The 23,855-nt window shown below is 42.6% G+C and overlaps 1 protein-coding gene across 1 annotated transcript in view; it reads right to left on the bottom strand.

The window, feature by feature from the left end:
- The window catches only part of ccdc175 (coiled-coil domain containing 175), a 50,391-nt gene that overhangs the window by 2,284 nt on the left and 24,252 nt on the right, over positions 1-23,855 (bottom strand). Inside the window, exons 11-17 of the mRNA XM_078406599.1 lie at positions 22,126-22,197; positions 20,511-20,646; positions 15,319-15,450; positions 13,636-13,774; positions 7,258-7,337; positions 1,317-1,469; positions 381-483 (exon numbers count right to left, since the gene is read on the bottom strand). Of these exons, the coding sequence (XP_078262725.1) occupies positions 381-483; positions 1,317-1,469; positions 7,258-7,337; positions 13,636-13,774; positions 15,319-15,450; positions 20,511-20,646; positions 22,126-22,197 (815 nt within the window). The remainder of the gene's footprint in view (positions 1-380; positions 484-1,316; positions 1,470-7,257; positions 7,338-13,635; positions 13,775-15,318; positions 15,451-20,510; positions 20,647-22,125; positions 22,198-23,855) is intronic.

Raw genomic sequence — 23,855 nt, 5'->3', positions numbered from 1 at the left:
AATACCCACATACAAGAAAGAAAAATGGCACTGGTAAGAAGTGGACTATATTCAATTTTTGGAAGCAAAACAAAATAATTTTAGGAAATTCCGAAACATAAACAAAACATGGTTGGCTGGTAGGTCAAATCTGTTTTTTTTGTGTATTATGTCTAAATTGGCTATTACAACTGTTTTATTGAATTGTAAAATCATTTACAAACACATCATTAAACCTTAATACTTCCAATCATGAGATTTATGGGTGCTGAAAAACACTATTGGTTTTAATATTATAAGATGATCATTTTTCAACTTTAAGCTTGGAACTAAAACCATGACACTATTAGTTAATTTAAACCAAAACTACCTTTCCTCCCCACCCCATCCCAAGCATGTACCATGGATAGTTTGAAGTTCATTATCCTGCTTTTTCTTTTCAGCTTTTTGCCTTTCTCCTTCTTCTTCAAGTGAGGCAAGATCTTTGGTCAGTTGGAAATTGCACTGCCAATGAAAATAATAGAAATTTTATTCAAATACTGATGTATTGAAATTTTTAAAAAAAGTATTTTTCCAAAGGACTTGGATAGAGATTAGAAGACGAAATACAATACTTAATTTATATCCCCATTACTGACAATGGCTATTCGTGTAATTATTGACAGGATTTGTTTTCCTCATGCTAAAGTGCAATGAAGGAATATTTTTCAGTTAAAGGGGATTGGTGTGACATCATTTGCTAGATATTAACTTTAACAAAAAAACAAAGCTAGCTTCTAAACTCGAAGCTTTCCTTGTATAAATAAGGTACTGCACTTGCTGGGTTACACAAAAGGACACAAAGTGCTGGAGTAACTTAGTGGGTCAGACAGCATCTCTGGAGAACATGGATTGATGATGTTGTGTGTCAGTCTGAAGAAGGATTCCGACCCAAACGTCACCTATCCATGTTGCCTGACCTGTGGAGTTACTCCAGTACTTTTTATCCAGAAGGTTTCCTTGGTCTGTTTGCTCCAAAGACCCTGTAATTGGGTAGTATGACAGTCCTAGCTTAATGTCAAAACCACAAAACACAGAATCTCATTCATTGGGCATGCTATGTAGCTGTTGCTTAATAGAAGAGAAATGTGCATTTGAAATGTTATTCCACACCAGTGAGCCAGAAAGTAAAATTGGGATAGAGGAAATGCCTTGCAAGATTAACTTAAATAATACAGTAAGATATAATATGTTCCTGCCGAAGGGCCTGGTCTTATGCTGTACATTTCTATGTTCACAATTGGTTTTCCAGGCATAATCAATGCTAAATGGATCAACAAAAATAACTTTACACTCACCAGTTTCAGTTTGCAGTTCTCTATCTCAACAAGTTCAAGCCTTCTATATGCTTCATAAATTTCCACTTCAAGCAATTTCAATTGGTCAGCAGTACCTTTTACTTGGTATAAGATATTGTTCCGAATTGTAGACAACGTAGATAGTAGGTCTGGCTGATGAAATCGATTTTTATGTATTGAATCAAAAAAAGGGATTTGCATTATTAAATATTCTGAATGATTGAAAAAGTGTTATATAATGCAATTAATGGAAATGAATGTTCAAGATGACGTGGAGGCAGAGATTCCCATAGTATTTAAGAAGAGACTTGAATCCCCAAGGCATAGAAGGCCGTGAGGTAAATGGGATTAGTGCACATGGATACTTAATGGTCAGCATGGACATGGTGAGCTGAATGATCTCTTTCTATATTGTATGACTCAATAATGGGGTGACCTGATAGAGGTATGTAAAATTATGAGAGGCACAAATAGGAGAGATAATCTGAACCTTTTTCCCCCAGGGTGATAATAGACTAGAGGGCAAATATTTAAGGTGAAATGGGCAAAGTTTAAAGGAGATAAGCAGTGCAAGTCTTTTTTACACACAGTGGCTGGTTAGACATAGAGTCATAGAGTGATACAGTGTGGAAACAGGCTCTTCAGCCCAACTTGCCCACATTGGCTAACAATATCCCAGCTACACTAGCCCTACTCGCCTGCGCTTGGTCCATATCCCTCCAAACCTGTCCTATACATGTACCCTGTCTAACTGTTTCTTAAACAATGGGATAGTCCCAGCCTCAACAACCTCCTCTGGCAGCTTGATCCGAACACCCACCACCCCTTGTGTGAAAAAGTTACCCCTCGGATTACTATTAAATCTTTTCCCCTTCACCTTGAACCTATGTTCTCTGGTCCTCGATTCCCCTACTCTGGGCAAGAGACTCTGTGCATCTACCTGATCTATTCCCCTCATGATTTTGTACACCTCCATAAGATCCCACTCATCCTCCTGTTCATCAGCTTGACAATATCTTTCCTATAACACGGTGCCCAGAACTGAACACAATATTCTAAATGTGGTCTCACCAACGTCTTATACAACTGCAACATGACCTCCCAACTTCTATACTCAATACTCTGATGAAGGCCAAAATGCCAAAAGCCTTTTTGACCACTTTATCTACCGTCAAGGAACCATGCACCTGTACTCCTAGATCCCTCTGCTCTCAACCCTACCCAGAGGCCTACCATTTACTGTGTAGGTCCTGCCCTTGTTCGATATCCCAAAATGCAACACCTCACACTTCTCTGTGTTAAACTCCATCAACCATTCTTCCGCTCACCTGGCCAATCGATCCAGATCCTGCTGCAATCATTCACAACCATCTTCACTATCTGCAAAACCACTCACTTTTGTATCATCAGCAAACTTGCCAATCTTGCTCTGTATGTTCTCATCCAAATCATTGATGTAGATGACAAACAGTACCGAGCCCAGCACCGAACCCTGAGGCACAACACTAGTCACAGGCCTCCAGTCCGAGAAGCAACCTTTCACCATCACCCTGTTCCTTCCATGGAGCCAATTTGCTATCCATTCTGCAATCTCTCCTTGGATCCCATGCAATCTAACCTTCCAGAGCAGCCTACCATGCGGAACCTTGTCGAATGCCTTACTGAAAGCCATGTACACAACATCTAGAGAACTGCCCTCATCGACCTTTTTGATCACGTCTTCAAAAAAATCAATCAGATTTGTGAGAAACGACCTCCCACGTACAAAACCAAGCTGACTATCACTAATCAGCCTTTGCCCATCCAAATGCCTGTATAAGCTATCCCGCAGAATACTCTCTAGTAACTTTCCAACAACAGATGTTAAGCTCACCAGCCTGTAGTTCCCAGCATTTTCCCTGCATCCATTCTTGAAAAGAGGCACAACATTTGCCACCCTCCAGTCTTCCGGCACCTCTCCTGTATTTAAGGACGACTTGTAAATTTCACCCAGGGCTCCCACAATTTCCTCTAGTTTCCCGCAATGTCCTCGGATATATCTGATCAGGCCCTGGAGACTTGTCTACCTTCATACATGACAGTACCTTCAGTACTTCTTCAACAGTAACACTGACTGCACTCAAGACACTTTCATTGACTGCCCCTAGTTCCTCCGTCCTACTGTCTTTCTCCTCAGTAAATACAGAGAAATACTCATTCAGGACCTTGCCCATCCCATGCAGCTCTGCACCGAGGTGACCACTTTCAAGAGAGAGCTAGATAGAGCTCTTTAAGATAGCGGAGTCAGGGGGTATGGGGAGAAGGGAGGAACGGGGTACTGATTGTGAATGATCACATTGAATGGCGGTGCTGGCTCGAAGGGCCGAGTGGCCTACTCCTGCACCTATTGTCTATCCTTTTTTCCCTTATGTATTCATAAAATCTTTTGGGATTGTCCTTACCCGCCAGAGCAATCTTCTGGCCCCTTTGTGCCCTTCTGATCTCCTTTTTCAGTTTACTCATTAGTTCCCAAAACTCCTCCAGGGACACACTTGATTCCAGCTGCCTATACCTTCTTGTTTTTGACCAACGCCTCACTTTCCCTCGTCAGCCAAGCTTCCGTACATTTGCCTGCTTTGCCCTTCACTCTAAACGGGGACGTACATATCCTGAGCTTTCATCAGCACACTATTAAAAACATCCCACTTGGCCGATGTTTCTTTCCCCTCGAATAACCTGCTCTAGTCAACTTGAGCGAGACCTTCTCTTATACCCTCAAAGTTGGCCTTACTCCAGTTGAGCATTTTAACACATGGACCCAGATATAATAATTGTGTTTATGATTCTTTTAGACAGGCACATGGATATGCAGTGAATGGAGGGATATGGATCAAATGGAGGGAGAGAAAATTAGTTTAACCTGGCATCATATTTGGCACGTACATTGTGGGCTGAAGAGCCTGTTCCTCTGCACATCCCAAAGATGTGCGGGTTTGACTTCATTAAAATTGTCGTGTAACAAGTGGATGGAAAGTAGAACTAGTTTGAACATGTGATTGATGGCTGGCGTGATCTTGTTGGCCTGAAGGGCCTGTTTCCACCCTGTATCTTTCAATCAATCAATCAAACATGGTTGGTGGGCTAAAAGGCCTGTTTCCTTCCATGCTGCATTTCTAAACTCCACGTAGGATAATATGCTCCCTACATTAGTTTCCACCACACTCGTATGCGCACACTTCAATGCACTGCACTCCCCTAGTCCCTCCAGAAGGTTGATGTCTCGGGTTGGAATATACCGAGATTGGGCATTTGGCCTTCAGTTAAGGGGTAATAATAAAATAAGAGCAGATGAAAGAGGAGCTGGAGTGGGAGTCACGAGTAATCTGACCTTGATCTCAACCGCACTTGCCTGTCCGTTCCCCCATAACTCTCGATTCCCTTCTCATCCAAAAGTCTGTCTCGACCTCAGACATTCAGTTACCTCATCACCACAGATATTGCACTAATTCTGCTCCTATCACTTATGAACATGAATTTATGAGCTAATGTTCAGGGAGTGGACTAGTTCTACATTATCCTGCTTTTGCATCCACTCCCTGAACATTAGCTCATAAATTCATGTTCATAAGTGATAGGAGCAGAATTAAGTCATTCAGCCCATCAAGTCTACTCCGCCAGTCAATCATGTCTGATATTTTTTTAGTTTAGTTTATTTTATTTTAGAGATACAGTGCAGAAACAGGCCCTTTCGGCCCACCGGGTCCGCGCCGACCAGCGATCGCCGCACATTAACACACTATCCTAAACCCACTAGGGACAATTTTTACATTTACCAAGCCAATTAGTCTACATACCTGTATGTCTTTGGAGTGTGGGAGGAAACTGAAGATCTCGGAGAAAACCCACGTAGGTCACGGGTAGAACATACAAACTTTGTACAGAAAGCACCCGTAGTCGGGATCAAACCCGGGTCTCCGGCGCTGCATTCACTGTAAGGCAGCAACTCTTCCGCTGCGCCACCGTGCTGCCCAAAGATATATTTCTCTCTCTCTGTATATACACTGATGAGCCAAAACATTATGACCACCTGCCAAATATGCAGGTTTGTCCTCTGTGTGCTTCCAAAACTGCGCCAACCCGCCGAGGCATGGACTCTACAAAATCCCTGAAGGTGCCCTGTGGTATCTGGCACCAAAACATTAGCAGGGGATCCTTCAAGTCCTGTAAGTTGCGAGGTGGAGCCGCTATGGACCGGACGTCGATCCAGCACATCCCACAGATGCTCAATCGGATTGAGATCTGGAGGCCAGGGCAACACCGTGAACACTTCATCATGTTCCTCAAACCATTCCCAAACAATGTGTGCAGTGTGGCAGGGCGCATTATCCTGCTGAAAGAGGCCACTGCCATCAGGGAATACCATTGCCATGAAGGGGTGTACCTGGTCTGCAACGATGTTTAGGTAGGTGACTAATTGGCGTCCACATGGATGGCCGGACCCAGGGTTTCCCAGCAGAACATTGCTCAGAGCATCACACTCCTTCCACCGGCTTGTCGTCTTCCCACAGTGCATCCTGGTGCCATCACTCCCCCAGGTAAACGGCGCACACATACACGGCTATCCACGTGATCTAAAAGAAAACGGGACTCATCGGACCAGGCCACCTTCTTCCACTGCTCCAAGGTCCAGTTCCGACGCTCGAGTGCCCAATGTAGGGGCTTTCGACGGTGGACAGGGGTCACCATGGGCACTCTGACTACGCTACGCAGCCCCACGCAATATGCAGGATGCGATGCACTATGTATTGTGACACATTCCTCCCGTGACCACCATTAAACTTTTCTGTGACTTGTGCCACAGTAGACCTTTTGTCGGTTTGGACCAGACGGGATAACCTTCGTTGCCCTCGCGCATCGATGAGCCTTGGGCGCCCAACACCCTGTCGCTGGTTTGTGGTTTGTCCCTCCTCGGACCACTGTCCTTGCCGTTTCAGAGATGCTCTGGCCCAGTTGTCTGGCCATAACAATTTGGCCCTTGTCAAACTTACTCAGGTCTTTACTCCTGTCCATTTCTCGTGCATGCAACACATCAACTTCAAGAACTGACTGTTCACTTGCTGCCTAATATATCCCACCCCTTGACAGGTGCCAATGTAACAAGATAATCAATGTTAATCACTTCACCTGTCAGTGGTCATAATGTTTTGGCTCATCGGTGTACATATTGAGAGAGAGAGAGAGCTATCTCCTGCCCATTCTCCTGCCTTCGCCCCATAACGCCTGGCACCCTTGTAATTAGGAACAAATTACAAATTGCACAGCCCAATTAACCTACATACCCACTTGTCTTTGGGATGTGAGAGGAAACTGGAGCACCTGGAAAAAACCCACATGAGAGAACATGCAAACTTCTCACAGACAGCACCTAAGGTCAGGGTCGAACCTGGGATTCTGGCTGTGTGAGGCAGCAGTTCTAGCAGCTGTGTCACTGGAATACAACTTCCCAGGTGTTCATGTAGCAGAAAAATCAGCAATCCACTCTGCTTGTTTACAGGTGAGTGGAACATGAACTACACTTTCCACATGAATGGCCATAGTGTTTTTTGTGCATTTTTACAACATCAATATATACTGATTTTAAACCTGTTATTGTTCAATGGTGCTGATAAATAAATATAAAAATTGCAAGCACTTCCAGAAAGGCAAACTTTGTTTTCTACAAGCCTAACAAATGAAATAAATTTAGGCCACGTCTGTGCAAATAATCCCACACAAATTCGAGAGATAAGTGGCAAGGCAGTTAACCTGGTTTAATTAATTCCAGTTTACTACACTAACATAGATCTAATTTATATTAGCAAGTAGGCATGAATCTAAGATAACAATTAGGTGAAAAGTTTGTTAATTGGAAGTATCTGATGATATTAATCACATTGAAACTGTAAATTATAAAGAATGTTACCTTAGAAGCAAGAAGGAGTGCAGTTTCTCCCTTTAACCTGGCGGTGCTGCGATCAATTTCAAATTTCTTACTGATTTGGTCTGTAAAATGTCAGAAAAAATACATTCAATAATATTAAAAGATTGGCATAGAAAGACATGAAGATGACGGAACTTGGGAAATTAATGGCAGTGTCTTAAGAACAATCTGTATTACTGTTGAGGAGGTGCTGAATGTCATAAGACGTATGAAGGTAGAGAAAGTTCCTGGGCCTGATCAGATCTATCAAAGGACATTGTAGGAAGCAAGAGAAGAAATTGCAAGAATCCTGACTGCGATATATGACATGGGTGAAGACTAGAGGATGGCTAATATTGTGCCTCTATTTAAGAAATGTTGAAAAGTAAAACCTAGCAACAAAAGGCCTTTAAGCCCAACATCTGCGATGGGCAAGTTACTAGAGAGGGTTCTTAGGGAGAGATACATGCATTTGGAATGGTTCATGGGTTGATTAGGGATAGTCAGCATGGATTTCTACATGGGAGATTGTGCCTCATGCATTTCATTGAATTTTTAGGATGGTTGATGAGGGCAGGGCCACAGACAGTGGCCTTCAGCAAGGCCTTTCATCGGGTTCTGCTTGGTAGTCTGCTCTACGTTAAATTATGTAGGTTCGGGAAAGATAGCTAAATGGATACAGAATTGGCTTCATGATAGGAAGCAGAGGGTGGTGGCGGAAGTTTGCAGATGACACTACAATAGGTGGTAGCGCAAGAATTACAATGGGATCTTAATTAGCTTAATTAGCCGGGTAAGTGGGCCAAGGAATAGCTAGCTAATGGAGTTCAATGCAGTTAAATGTAAGGTGTTGCATTTTGTGAAGTCAAACCTGGTCAGGACCTTCACAGTCAGACCCTAGTTGGGCCCTGGGGAGTGTTGTAGAGTAGAAAGATATAGGCATACAGGTGCATTGTTTCTTGACAGTGATGTTGCTGGTAGCTAGGATGGTGAAGAAGGCTTTTGGCATGTTGGTCTAAAGTAGGGAATTGAATTTAGAAGTTGGAACGTTATGTTACAGTTGTACAAGACATTGGTGAGCTCACGCTTGAAATATCGTGTTCAATTTTGAAAACTCTGCCAGTGCAAAGATGCCATTAAGCTAGAAAGGTGCAGAGAAAATGTTTGAGGATATTGCCAGGTCTTGAGGGCCTGAGCTATAAGGAGAGGTTGGTCAGGTTAGGATTTTATTCTTTGGTACGATGGAAGCTGAGGAGTGATCTTGTAGAGGTGCATAAAATCATGAGGGGTTAGGGTGAATGCATATATTCTTTACAGGTAGGGGAATCAAGAACTAGTGGGCACTGATTTAAGGAGAGAGGGGAAAGAATTATTAGGAACATGGGGGCAACATTTGCACTCTGAGGGTGGTGGATATATAGAATGAGCTGCCAGAGGAAGTAGTTAAGGCAGGCACAATCACAACATTTAAAAGGCACTTGGACAGGTGAATGAATACAAAGGGTTTAGACAGATATAGACCAAATGCAGGCAAATGGGACTCGCTTAGATGTGGCTTCTCGGTTGACATGGACAAGTTGGGTGATGTCACAATAACTCTATTGGCATTAACCTTATTACAAGGTTAGATGGGCAGACAAGAATCATTACTATAATCGTTATTTAATCATTAGATAGATCACTAAACATTGAAATGACTCTGGCCTAGTCAAACTTGTATAAACCTTCTCATGGATATTTGGAAACTGCTCTTTACATTGTGCACAGAAATAAGTCAAGCAGTAGCCAAGGCACTTATAATCACAGAATTATACCTTACAGATAAGATGCTGGACTTTTCCATCACAATGCATGATCCATCCAAGATCTTGGTTACCGGAAAACATGAGCGAGGAAACCTCATCCTGATTGCCACCTACTGTCAACTGATGAATCAGTGCCTCTCTATGGTTAGCAACAGTTTGCTTCCAAGAACTTGCTCAGCTTCAACAACATTTTAATGTCATCCAGTACGTGAATGTCAAAGGTGAAGTTGAGGCATTCATAAGCACATCCAATATCCTTGCTTTCGTAGAAGCTAGTCTTGAGGTAATCCAATTTACTTCTTCAAATGACAGGCAATTATGGGAGCAGAGAACATGACTAGCTGTAAAGTTGCTGATGTGCTAGAGAACTAGCAAAATCTCTAACCAAGTCATTTTAGTACAGCACAGTTTACAGGAAAAATATAAGTAATTGAGCCCCAATAATCTACTAACAATCTTTAGCAAAATGATGGACGATAGCACTAATTGTACTATGAAAGGAAACTTTCTAACCAATATCACATCAATGGTAGACACAAAATGCTGGAAAGTTGGTTGACAGACAGAAAGCAAAGAGTGGGGATAAATGGGTCCCTTTCAGAATGGCAGGCAGTGATTAGTGGGGTACCGCAAGGCTCGGTGTTGGGACCGCAGCTATTTACAATATACATCAATGACTTGGATGAAGGGATTAAAAGTACCATTAGCAAATTTGCAGATGATACAAAGCTGGGTGGTAGTGTGAACTGTGAGGAAGATGCTATGAGGTTGCAGGGTGACTTGGACAGGTTGTGTGAGTGGGCGGATGCTTGGCAGATGCAGTTTAATGTGGATAAGTGTGAGGTTATCCACTTTGGTGATAAGAATAGGAAGGCAGATTATTATCTGAATGGTGTCAAGTTAGGAAAGGCGGAGGTACAACTTGATCTGGGTGTCCTAGTGCATCAGTCACTGAAAGGAAGCATGCAGGTACAGCAGGCAGTGAAGAAAGCCAATGGAATGTTGGCCTTCATAACAAGAGGAGTTGAGTATAGGAGCAAAGAGGTCCTTCTGCAGTTGTACAGGGCCCTAGTGAGACCGCACCTGGAGTACTGTGTGCAGTTTTGGTCTCCAAATTTGAGGAAGGATATTCTTGCTATTGAGGGCGTGCAGCGTAGGTTTACTAGGTTAATTCCCGGAATGGCGGGACTGTCATATGTTGAAAGACTGGAGCGACTAGGCTTGTATACACTGGAGTTTAGAAGGATGAGAGGGGATCTTATCGAAACGTATAAGATTATTAAGGGGTTGGACACATTAGAGGCAGGAAACATGTTCCCAATGTTGGGGGAGTCCAGAACCAGGGGCCACAGTTTAAGAATAAGGGGTAGGCCATTTAGAACAGAGATGAGGAAAAACATTTTCAGTCAGAGAGTTGTGAATCTGTGGAATTCTCTGCCTCAGAGGGCAGTGGAGGCCAATTCTCTGAATACATTCAAGAGAGAGCTAGATAGAGCTCTTAAGGATAGCGGAGTCAGGGGGTATGGGGAGAAAGCAGGAACGGGGTACTGATTGAGAATGATCAGCCATGATCACATTGCTGGCTTGAAGGGCCGAATGGCCTACTCCTGCACCTATTGTCTATTGTCTATTGTCTAACTCAGTGGGTCAGGCAGCATCTCGGGAGCGAAGGAATGGGTGACGTTTCAGGTCGAGACCCTTCTTCAGACTGATCACATCAATGCTCAGTTTGGGTTTGAGCAGAACTACTTGAATTGCATCAAGTCAAGTTGGACTTCAGCAGAACTCTAGTCCAAATATGAAGCAAGAAGCTATATTCTAGCAATAGAATATAGAACAATAAATACTGCACAGGAACTGGCCCTTTGGCCCACAATATCTGTGCCAAACACAATGTCTAGACCATCACTTATCTGACTGCAAATAATCCATATCTCTCCATACCCTGCGTATCCAGATGTTTATCCAAAACAGTCTTAAATACCACTATCGTGTCATCCACCACCATCATCCCTGGCAGAGAGTTCCAGGCACTCACCGCGCTGTGCAAAAAAAAACATCCCACACATCTCCATTATCCTGCAAGATGAAGGAATTAATTATTGACTTCAAGAAGTATGGTAAAGTGCATCGCAAAATCAGCATCAATGATGCCAAAGTAAAAATAGTTGGGAGCTTCAGGTTCTTTGGCGTTAATGTTACCAATGATCTGTTTTGGACCGACCACTCGATGCGACAACAAGAAGACGCACCAATGCCTCTACTTCCTGAGTAGACTAACGAAACTCGGCACATCTCCAATGACTCTTACAAATTGTGCAGATGCACAATAGAAAGCATACTGTTGGGTTGCATCGCAGCTTGGCTTGGGAACAGCTCTGTGCAAGAACACAAGCAATTGCAGAGTTGTAGTTATAAGCCAGTCCATCACATAGACCAGACTTCCCACCATCTACACTTCACGCGGGCTTGGAAAAGCTGTCAACATAATCAATGACTCATCCCACACCGATCATTCCTTCTTATCCCTGCTTCCATTGGGCAAATTGTACAGAAACTTGAAAGTGCACACCAGACTCAAGAACAGCTTCTTACTATCTTATCAGGCTTCTGAATGTACTTTTCAAAAATTAGGAGACTATCTGATTCACCTCTACCCCATTGTGGACATTGGACTTTGTCTATGATACTAACATGGTACAGTGTTGAGAACTAACTTCAGCACTCTGTATCTTCCCCTTTGTTCTATGTAGGTGAATGAATACTTTATTGTCACATGTAATGAGTCACAGTGAAATTGTTTGCAGATCCTCCTTTGTTCCGCCGCCCCCCCCCCCCCATCTCACCCCCTCTCCCTCCCCCTGACAGCGATTCCCTCATGTGGGGTCCTCCTCTGTTCTCCCCCCTACCTCTCATGGAGATCCCCCCACGCCGGATCCTCCTTTGTTCTTCCCCACCCCCTCTCTCCGTGATCCCCCCACGCCAGGTCCTCCTTTGTTCCCGGCAGGCCATCTTCTGCCTCCCACTTGGCCGTGCTTGACCCCCGGCGCCCTCAACGACCTCAACCAGCGCCCTCATCGACCGCCGCACCAACCTCCTCGTCGATCGCCGCACGGAGCTTCTCGACGACCGCCGCCGGATCCCCTCCTGACGCCACTGCAGCACCAACCCAGGCCCCGGCCGTGGGGTTCCGCCACCCCATTGATTGTACTTGAATTTAACTTTACTGTATTTATGTACCGTATTATCTGATCTGATTGTGTCACATACAAAACAAAGCTTTTCATAGTTTAGTTTAGTTTAGAGATACAATGCAGAAACAGACCCTTCGGCCCACCGAGTGTGCATCGACCAACGATCCCCATTCACACTGTCACTATCCTTCAGACGAGGGACATTTTACAATTTTTACCAAAGCCAATTAATCTACAAACCTGTACATCTTTGGAGTGTGGGAGGAAACATGTTAATCTGGAGAAAAACCACATGGTCATAGGAAGAACGTACAAACACCATACAGACAGTACCGGTAGTCAGTTTTGAACCCAGGTCTCTGGTGCTATAAGGCAGCAACTGTACTGCTGTGCCACTGTGCTGCCCACTGTACATGTGATAATAATAATTAACCTAAACTTTGCCTCCCTCAGCTTAAAGCTATGTCCTTTAGTCTTTGACATTTCCACCCTGGGATATAGATTCTGATGGTCTACCTTATTTTTGCCAATCATCATTTTAAATATACTTCTATCAGGTCTCCGGCATTCCAGAGAAAACATTCCACATTGTCCATCCTCTCTCCTTGCAGTGAAGGTCTCCAGCTTTCCAGGGAAAATAAACCGTTTTGTCCAATCTCTTCTTGTAGCTAGTGCCTCCTAATTCAAGCATCATTCTAGTAAACCCCCTCTGCAAACTCTCCAAAGCCTCCACATCCTCCCTGGATTAGGGCGATGAGGCAAGATAGATTGTTTTGATATGAAGGCAGACTGGGTTAAGTATTGTGGAAAACAAGATACAACTGAAGATGATGAGCATCAAAAGGAAACCACTTCAATAGTTGGTGTCATGCCTTGTATAAAGGAAGACAATTGCCAAACCCGTCATTGCTGTAGATGTTTCTTATGGGCAATGTCCAGACGCAGCCATCTTTGGTTCTTCTTCAATGACATCATTACCATGTCAGAAGTGGGGATGTTCGCTAATGATTGCACAAAGTTGGATTCCATTTGCAACTCCTCAGCAAATGAAGCAGTCTGCATGGGTCTGCATGTGGTAAGACCCAGACAACAAGTATGCATGGCTGATAAGTAGCATTTGCACTGCCAAAGTACAATGACCATCACCAATAACAGAGAATCTAACCACATCATTTGACATATTATATTGTAATAATCACAATGACCCTGCAACCAATGGCATTTTGGGGTCAGCTAGCAGATCAAGCTGCATTTGTGGAGAACATAGATAGGTGACTTTTCAGGTTGGGGCTCATAATGTCACCTATCCATTTCCATTTTTGCACTATATGCTATTTATATATTGTAATAACAAATTCAAACAAATACCATGTTGACATTACCATCAAGTTCTGTCCCTTGTTCATCACAAATTGCTGTCACTTCTGCAAGATCAGACTCTAGCTTCTGTTTGATGGGCAAATTTATTTCCAATTCTTGTTTCACCTGCATCATTCTTTCGTTTACTTCTTTAATTTCATTCTTTTGGATAGAACAGAAAAATTCAAAATGCATTGCCCTAATACTGTAATTGATTTCAACAGGCAAGGATTAAACCTTGCTTCATATTAGTACTAGGGTTTAAATAGTAATAAGATGTGATGGTTTCACTGAAGATAAGCCAAAATCCATCAATATTTAATGAGAGTATCTGTTCAGGGAAACAACCAAAGCATGATAGACAGCGGGTCAGGCAGCATCTCGAGAGAGAGAAGGAATGGGTGACGTTTTGGGTCGAGACCCTTCTTCAGGTCTGAAGGGTCTCGACCCGAAACATCACCCATTCCTTTTCTCCCGAGATGCTGCCTGACCCGCTGAGTTACCCCAGCATTTTGTGTCTACCTTCGATTTTAATCAGCATCTGCAGTTGTTTTCCTAATCAAAGCATGATGATGGGTACATAGATCTGAGGTGTCCTTTACATTAGGGCAGATCTTACACTGACTAGACTGCCAGTGCCTTGGACCACACAGTTTCTGTCAGTTGCCAATGCCTTGGACCACACAATCCAGAGTGTAAGCTTTTGCTAGGAGTCCAGCTCATTATCTAGACCTTGTCACTCAAGGGCCTTTGCAACTGAAGTGTCAGTGGCAAAAATGCTGTTGACAGCAGTGAAGCACAGACCCATTTTCAGTCATTTCCTGGCCTGCTTAATCCCACCCCCGACCCATCATCATACGTAGCTCGAAAAGTATCTAATACATCCAATAGAAAGGCAATGTGTATACCTAATACAGACGCTCCCCAACTTACGTAAGGGTTACGTCCCGCGGATGTTACGCAAGTCTTAAATGGAGGTGCTACTGCGCACGCGAAAATGTACTTTTCAACGCAGAGCCCACCTGGGAGCTCCGACACAGAGACCATGTGGAAGCTCCCAGGCGGAAACCACGTGGGACCATCCACGAGACGAGCTGACTGGCTTGCAGGAATGGCTGCATGCAACGCCAGTAGCACACTGCTACAAAGACTACCGTGACATGGAACTGTTAAGTGCAAGTTAACATAAGTCGCCTATTACGTAAGTCAGGGAGTATCTGTATTGAATTGCTTATTGAATTTCAGACAATAAGGGTGGAGACACAAGAAACTGCAGCTGCAGGAATCTTGAGCAAAACACAATGTGCTTGAGGAACTCAGTGGCGTTCATTCCCTCAACAGATACTGCCTGGCAAGCTGAGTTCTTCTGGCATTTTGTGTTTTATCAATGAATAAAAGGCACATTTATCTACAGCTGTTTCCTGGTCTGACTCTGGAACTCAGCAGAATGAAACTTTCGTGAGGTGGTTATCATGGTTCGAATAAGCTTTAAACATCACAGGCACTTTATCATTCAAATTTGTTACATCATATGAACATTCTTTTATTCATTCACAAAGCGAAATAATTGCCGGGTATTATTGAAGCTTAATGCAAGCATTTAATCCAAACAATCATTTCTGTAAGCACATGTAGACATTGGTAACTGTAAATTACAATCTGCAGATACTATAAACACAGCTGAAGAGATGAAAGGTATACTATACTTTCAAATGCTTGTTTTCTTCTGACAAACGCTTGGTTATTTCTTTCAATGCAGCTTCTTTTATCGCAATTTGTCGTTTAAGGGCCGTAATGTTTTCAGTATATTCTGCAATAGCCTTCTCGAGACTCGAACTCTGGTTTGAAACATAAAACAGTGGTAAATTTAAAAAAAAATAATAATCTTCACTAAAATGGTCTTCTAAAAACATTCATCAATCAACCACTTGATTTATCCACTCAAACACAAAAGGCCAAAAATTGGCGACATATTCTCAACAAAACCTTTTGGAAACTTTCAGTTTCAAACAATACATGGACACCCCATCGCTGCATTTAAAACATTTCATACTGAGGTAATGCGAAATCTGGATAGGTGCAACATTCTTTATCTGAAATGGAAGATTCAGACCCTCACCACCAAATCTAGAGGATTAGGATTAAGATGGATTCAGGGACCATCAAAAGTGCCCAGAGGTAAGGCTGAATGACAAGTTGAGCGTCCAGTGCAATCTGTCACATTCACCTTTCTCCAGGTGATACAAGTATAGCTGCTTGGTTAACCACAATCAGTATGCTCTACTCGAAGTGAACATGTGATTGAAATCAAAATCACCTCTTGTACCCATCAAACCCGTGGGTCTAGTAATAGTTGTTTACTTTACTTCTCAACAACCTTGGCACAGGGCACAGCTGGTAGAACTGCTGCCTCACAGCACCAGACCCCGTTAGATCCTGACCTCGGGTGCTATCTGTGCGCAGTCTGCACGTTCTCCCTGTGAACTCATGGGATTCCTCCAGGCACTTGGGTTTTCTCTACATCACAAAGATGTGTGGGTTTTCAAAGAAAGGCACAAGGATATGCGGAAAATAGATGGATATGGATCACAAGCAGGCAGAGGAGACGACTCGTTTATCCTGCCATCATGTTCGGTACAGTCATTGGCCAAAGTGCCAGCACTGTTCTAAACTGGTTCTAAGTTCTTAACTAACTTGGCATGATGAACAGAATGGTCTTCTATATTACACCATATTACACCACAAATAATGTTTAGAGCAAAAGAAAGAACACTTCCTCACAGTATTCAAGGTTTGTTTTCAGTGAGGGAGAGCAGGTATCCACTCAGAGGAAATTATATGTTTGAAAAAAAGAGGGTAAGGACAAATGTGAAAAATAGATGTGTGACTGTTAAAGGGGTCAATTTATGGAATAGTTGCAACAATGAATTAAAAGAGTGTAGTAATATGCGTGAATTCAAGAAAATGTTCAAAAATATTTTATTTGAAAGATGCAAAATATGTGATCAGCACTGAGAAATGACTGACTTGACAGAAATGATGTTTCTTGACTATATGTGTGTTTCTTTTTATGTTTTGTTTATCTGCTTCTGACTTATGATGTTGTGTTTTTTAAATTATATTTTGTTTTATTGTTTTGTTTCACTGCTATTTTGGCTAGTTAGGGTAATGCTTTGTTAAGTATTAAGGGTAGGCACAATAAGCTTTGGCTTCTGCCTACTCCTTTTTTTTCAGTCAGAGAATATCTTGTGTGATTATATTGTTTTATTTTTGATATTTCTACTATTTAACTTTCACAAATGTATGGTCAATCTGTTGTATTGTATTGACCGGGGGGGGGAGGGGGGGAATAAATAAATACATAGATAGATACATTCTATGAATAATGCACTTTTCAATCCTATACTGTCAAGGCATCTTAGGCTTTGTATAATTATAAACAATATAGAGAATATTAATTTAGAACAACACTTCAGACTGAACTGCAACAATTGGGTAAAATAAAGATTCAAGCTAAAAACAAATTAAGTATGGAAATGGAACATTATAGATGTCAGTGATTATTTTTAAGGCAGAAATAGATAAATTCTTCATTAGTACAGGCATCAGAGGTTATGGGTAGAAGGCAGGAGAATGGGGTTAGGAGGGAGAGATAGATCAGCCATGATTGAATGGTGGAGTAGACGATGAGCCAAATGGCCTTATTCTTGTACTGGAGCCTACCAGGGAGAAGGCAATTCTGGATTTAGTGTTGTGTAATGAACCTGATCTGATAAGGGGACTCACGGTAAAAGAGCCATTAGGAGGCAGTGATCATAATATGATAAGTTTTACTCTACAAATTGAGAGGGAGAAGGGAAAATCGGAAGTGTCAGTATTACAGTACAGCAAAGGAGATTACAGAGGCATGAGGCAGGAGCTGGCCAGATTTGACTGGAAGGAGGCCCTAGCAGGGAAGACGGTGGAACAGCAATGGCAGGTATTCCTGGGAACAATGCAGAAGTTGCAGGATCAATTTATCCCAAAGAGGAGGAAAGATTCTAAGGGGAGTAAGAGGCAAGGGAAGTCAAGGACAGTATAAAAATAAAAGAGAAGAAGTATAACATAGCAAAGAAGAGTGGGAAGCCAGAGGATTTGGACTCTTTTAAAGAGCAACAGAAGATAACTAAAAAGGCAATACGGGGAGAAAAGATGAGGTACGAGGGTAAACTAGCCAACAATATAAAGGAGGATAGTAAAAGCTTTTTTAGGTATGTGAAGAGGAAAAAAATAGTCAAGGCAAATGTGGGTCCCTTGAAGACAGAAGCAGGGGAATTTATTATGGGGAACAAGGAAATGGTAGACGAGTTGAACCGGTACTTTGGATCTGTCTTCACTAAGGAATATACAAACAATCTCCCAGATGTTCTAGTGGCCTGAGATCCTAGGGTGACGGAGGAACTGAAGGAGATTCACATTAGGCAAGAAATGGTGTTGGGTAGACTGATGGGACTGAAGGCTGATAAATCCCCAGGGCCTGATGGTCTGCATCCCAGGGTACTTAAGTTAGTCTGACATCAGTGGTGGGGAAGATGCTGGAGTCAATTATAAAAGACGAAATTGTAGAGCATTTGGTTAGCAGTAACAGGATCGTTCCGAGTCAGCATGGATTTACGAAGGGGAAATTATGCTTGACTAATCTTCTGGAATGTTTTGAGGACGTAACTAGGAAAATTGACAGGGGAGAGCCGGTGAATGTGGTGTACCTCAACTTTCAGAAAGCCTTCGACAAGGTCCCACATAGGAGATTAGTGGGCAAAATTAGAGCACATGGTATTGGGGGTAGTGTACTGACATGGATAGAAAATTGGTTGGCAGACAGAAAGCAAAGAGTGGGGATAAATGGGTCCCTTTCAGAATGGCAGGCAGTGACTAGTGGGGTACCGCAAGGCTTGGTGCTGGGACCGCAGCTATTTACAATATACATTAATGACTTGGATGAAGGGATCAAAAGTACCATTAGCAAATTTGCAGATGATACAAAGCTGGGTGGTAGTGTGAACTGTGAGGAAGATGCTATGAGGTTGCAGGGTGACTTGGACAGGTTGTGTGAGTGGACGGATGCATGGCAGATGCAGTTTAATGTGGATAAGTGTGAGGTTATCCACTTTGGTGGTAAGAATAGGAAGGCAGATTATTATCTGAATGGTGTCAAGTTAGGAAAAGGGGACGTACAACGGGATCCAGGTGTCCTAGTGCATCGGTCACTGAAAGGAAGCATGCAGGTACAGCAGGCAGTGAAGAAAACCAACGGAATGTTGGCCTTCATAACAAGAGGAGTTGAGTATAGGATCAAAGAGGACCTTCTGCAGTTGTACAGGGTCCTAGTGAGACCGCACCTGGAGTACTGTGTTCAGTTTTGGTCTCCAAATGTGAGGAAATATATTCTTGCTATTGAGGGCTTGCACCATAGGTTTACTAGGTTAATTCCCGGAATGGCGGGACTGTCATATGTTGAAAGACTGGAGCGGCTAAGCTTGTATACACTGGAATTTAGAAGGATGAGAGGGGATCTTATCGAAACATATGATTATTAAGGGGTTGGACACGTTAGAGGCAGGAAACATGTTCCCAATGTTGGGGGAGTCCAGAACTCACAGTTTATGAATAAGGGGTAGGCCATTTAGGACGGAGATGAGGAAAACCTTTTTCAGTCAGAGAGTTGTAAATCTGTGGAATTCTCTGCCTCAGAAGGCAGTGGAGGCCAATTCTCTGAATGCATTCAAAAGAGAGCTAGATAGAGCTCTTAAGGATAGCAGTCAGGGGGTATGGGGAGAAGGCAGGAACGGGGTACTGATTGAGAATGATCAGCCATGATCACATTGAATGGTGGTGCTGGCTCGAAGGACCGAATGGCACATATTGTCTATTGTCTATTGTATACTCCTATTCCTTTTGACCTTATGACATTATAGCAAAAAATAAAAGATTCCATGTGATTCCTTATCTAATTATCTTGGGGCGGCACGGTGGCGCAGTGGTAGAGTTGCTGCCTTACAGAGCAAGTGTGCCGGGTTCGATCCTGACTACAGGTGCTTGTCTGTACAGAGTTTGTACGTTCTCCCCGTGACCTGCGTGGGATTTCTCCGAGATCTTCAGTTTCCTCCCACACTCCAAAGACTTACAGGTTTGTACGTTAATTGGCTTGGTATAAAATGTTAAAAAAATTGTCCCTAGTGTGTGTAGGATAGTGTTAATGTGCAGGGATCGCTGGCCGGTGGGCCGAAGGGCCCGATTCCGTGCTTTATCTCTAAACTAAGCTAAACTAATTAACCTCTGCTGGTGGATGAAGGGGAAAGCATTGTGGTATTTTCTAAAATAGATGAATTAAGATAAGATGTAATTTGTTGGTTGTGTCTCTGTGAAAGTAACAGAACTCGGCCTGAGTAACCTGAAATAGTGCAGTTCTGCAAAGTTAGAGCTTAATTAATTGATTGAAAGATACAGCATTGAAACATGCCTTTCAGCCCACCAAGTCCATGTCTACCACCTATTCCAACTAATTTGACGTTACCCCATTTTATTATCCACAAGGGACAATCTTTTACAGAGGCTAACTACAAACCCGCATATCTTTGGGATGTGGGAAGGAAACCCATGCCTTCATAGGGAAACATGCAAAGGATACATAGACAACACTCAAGGTCTGGATTAAACCCAGGGTCTGGCACTCTGAGGCAGCAACTCTATCAGTTGGGCCACAGTGCTACCTTCAATGCATTTTTCCCCCACATGTAATAGGTGACGTCTACTGAAAACCATGATAATCTAGGATATCCTAAATTAAGCAGGTCATCAAGAATGTCACCTCCCTCAACCACATTTCCCTGCTCCGCATCTTAAGTATCAACGTCCATACCTTTTTCAAAAGTTTCTCACGTTTCCTCCTGAAGGACTGCAAGCGCTTACTCAAAATAGTTAAGTACCGCTCAGTTGATCTTTTGACTTCCAGCATTTCCTTTGATATTTTGTCTCTTTTCTCTTGGGTGTCTTTCCTATTTGTTAAATAAAGGAGGTGTTGTAGCAAAATTTCAGATACAGAAATTATGACATTACATTTCCCTTAATTAAATACATCTGGTTACAAAATATATCATCTACATTTTACAATTTTACTTGAAATTCAGATTTTTTGGTGTGAATAAACAATTAAGGAGTTAAGCTTTAAATTAATGTCAGTATGATAGGTGAAAGCAGAACACATAACAGTCCTTCAGCATGAGGTCTGGGCTGTTATATGTGTAATGCATATATATATATCTCTATACCAAAATTGACCGCCGTGAGGGAGGAGGAAGAACAATGGACAACCCAGCGTGGAGGGGACCACTGTGAGGAGCGGGTGGGAGAGGAGAACAAAGGGGGACCTGGCACAGGGGTACTTTGTAACTTTATAAGCGCCTTTTATGGACAACAATTTGCATACCTTGAGTACGCAAGCAAAGAATTTCACTGTGACTTGTCACGTGTGACAATAAAGCATTAATTCATTCAAAAAAAAGTATTCATTCATTCATTAATTCATTCAAGTATTAGTTTGCATGCCATTCAATAAAATTAGATAATACAATACATAAGTACAAACAAGTCAAACTCATGCACAATAGGTAGAACAAAAGGGACAATACAAAGTGCAGAATATAGTTCTCAGAATTGTGGCACACCGGTTCCATAGGCACAGTCCAATGTCCGCAATCGGGTTGAAGTGAATAAGACAGTGTCATTGAGAAGCCTGATAACAGAGAGGAGGAAGCTGTTCCTGTGTCTGACAGTACACCCTTTCAAGCTTCTGTATTTTCTTCCTGATGGGAGTGGGGAGAAGAAGGAATAACCAGGGCAGAAAGGTCTTCGATTATGTTGGCTGCTTTCCTGTAGCATTATGAAGTGTAGATTGAGGTGGGGAGGCTGGTCTGCGTGATCGAGTGGGCTACATCCACAACTCTGCAATTTTTTAGGCAGAGCTGTTCACACATCAAGCTGTGAAGCAACAATGATAGCATGTTTTCTGTACTGCATCTATAGAAGTTTGTAGGAGTCATTGGAGACATGCTGAATTTCCTTCCTCCCCTAAGGAAGGGGCGTTGGTGTGCCTTTTTAGCTGTCGCTTCAATGTGGTTGGTCCGCGACAAATTGTTGGTAATATTGACTCCAAGGAGCTCGAAGCTCTCAACCTTTTCCACTTCACCATCATTGATGCTGCTTGTGGCATGTACTCCACCATGCTTGTGTGGTGACCCTTGTAAATGTAAATGAGGAAAGAGCGGGATTTAAGTAATTGTATCTGTGCAAAGGGTATGATTATGAATTTTTGACAGCATTGATTTTTTCAAAGTTCACCCTTAAAGCTAAATTACTGAAACCTTCTACCTATCTTGTATTTAAGGAATTGGGTGATGATTTCAAGTCTGGTGTGGCCAACAAAAAATTGATGTGTGAACTAGTATGGGGGAAACGCACAGGTTTTTAAATCTTACCTTATTTGTTGTTCTTTATCTAACTTGCGCATATATTTATGTAACTCCTTATTCAGAAATTCCATTGTGTTCCTTTAATTAAAAGAAATTCTTAGGATCTCAGGTTTATCATAAAATAATCACTGAAACTAAAAGAAAATGTGAACATTCAAAAAAGTTTAGAATCAAGACATTTTTCAGTTAAGAATATGTGTTACCTATAAAGCACCAAGTGCTGGAGGAACACAGCAGGTCAAATAGCATCTGTGGAAGGAATGGACAGGCAGCGTTTCAGGGGTCGGGACACTTCTTCAGAGTGAACCACTCCATTCAGAGTCTGAAGAAGGGTCCTGACCTGAAATGAAGCCTGTCTATTCTATCCACAGATACTGCCTGAACTGCTGAGTTCCTCCAGCACTTTTACTCAAGATTTCTGCATTTGCAGTTTCTTGTGCCTCCTTTTTTCCCTGTAACTTACATTAAAATGAAGCTACTTTCTATTTACACCTGATAACAAATATAAAATATGGTGAATAAATACAACAGTATTTCCCTGGAGAGTAGAGTAGATGTCTAGATGGCAAAAGATACTGATCTCCTCGCATAGTCTTTTGCAGTAAACTCTTCAGCTTGGATAGTGCACTATTGATAAAGCTCTACGAAAGATCTTACACACAAGGAACCGCCGATGCTGGTTTACAAAAAAAGATGCAATTTCTGGAGTAACTCAGCAGGTCAGGCAGCATTTCTGGAGAATATGCATAAATGACTTGTTAGTTAGGAGCACAGATAGGGGATTCTGTGGCAGTAAATGAGACTTCTGGATGTTGTGTTGTTTCCCTGGTGCCAGGATCCAGTATGTCTCCAAGCAATTGCAGAACATTAGGGCGAGTAACCGGAGATTGTTGTGAATGTTGGCACAAATGATATAGGTAGGAAAAGGGAAGAGATCATGTGAGGTGAATATAGGGAGTTAGGCAGAAGATTAAACAGCAGGGCCCCAAGGGTAGTAATCTGGATAATTCCCGGTGCCATGTGCTAGTGAGGATAGAAATAGGAAGACAGGACAGACGAATGCGTGGCTCAGGAGTTGGTGCAAGGGGCAGCAATCCCTTCTGTGGCAGGGGTGACCTGTACAAGAGGGATGGGTTGCATCTGAAGTTGAAGGGGACCAGTATCCTTGTAGGGAGTTTTGCTGGCGCTACTCGGAAGTATTTAAACTAGAGAGGCAGGGGGATGGGAACCAGAAATTGGAAGAGGTTATGGTAAGGTAGAAATCAGGACCAGTAAGTATCAAAGGAAGGATAGACAGGGAGAGGTGCGGCAATATGTTGCCGTTGATGGGCTAAAATGTATTTCTTTCTATGGAAGGAGTATTGTGCAGAAAGCAGATGAACTTAGAGCATGGATTGATGCTTGTGACGAAGATGTTACGGAAATTTGGTTGTGGCAGGGACATGACTGGCAGCTCAATGGTCTAGGGTTTTGATATTTTGGACATGATCGAAAGGGAAGCAAAAGGGGTGTAGGAATTGCACCACTGTCACAGCAGCACTCAGAATGGACATACTGGAGGGTTCGTCTGCTGAGGCAGAATGGGTGGAGCTTAGAAATAAGATAGGTGCAAACACTCTAATGGGATTGTACTATACACCCCACAGTAGCAAGCAGGAGGTAGAGGAAGAGATATGTAGACAAATTACCGAAAGATGCCAAACAACAGGGTTGCCTTAGTGGGTGACTTTAACTTT

The sequence above is a fragment of the Rhinoraja longicauda genome, chromosome 10, assembly GCF_053455715.1.
Source record: "Rhinoraja longicauda isolate Sanriku21f chromosome 10, sRhiLon1.1, whole genome shotgun sequence".
NCBI lineage: Eukaryota > Metazoa > Chordata > Chondrichthyes > Rajiformes > Arhynchobatidae > Rhinoraja > Rhinoraja longicauda.
Note: the sequence above shows the minus strand (reverse complement) of the source record. Positions and strands in the feature narration are given on the sequence as shown.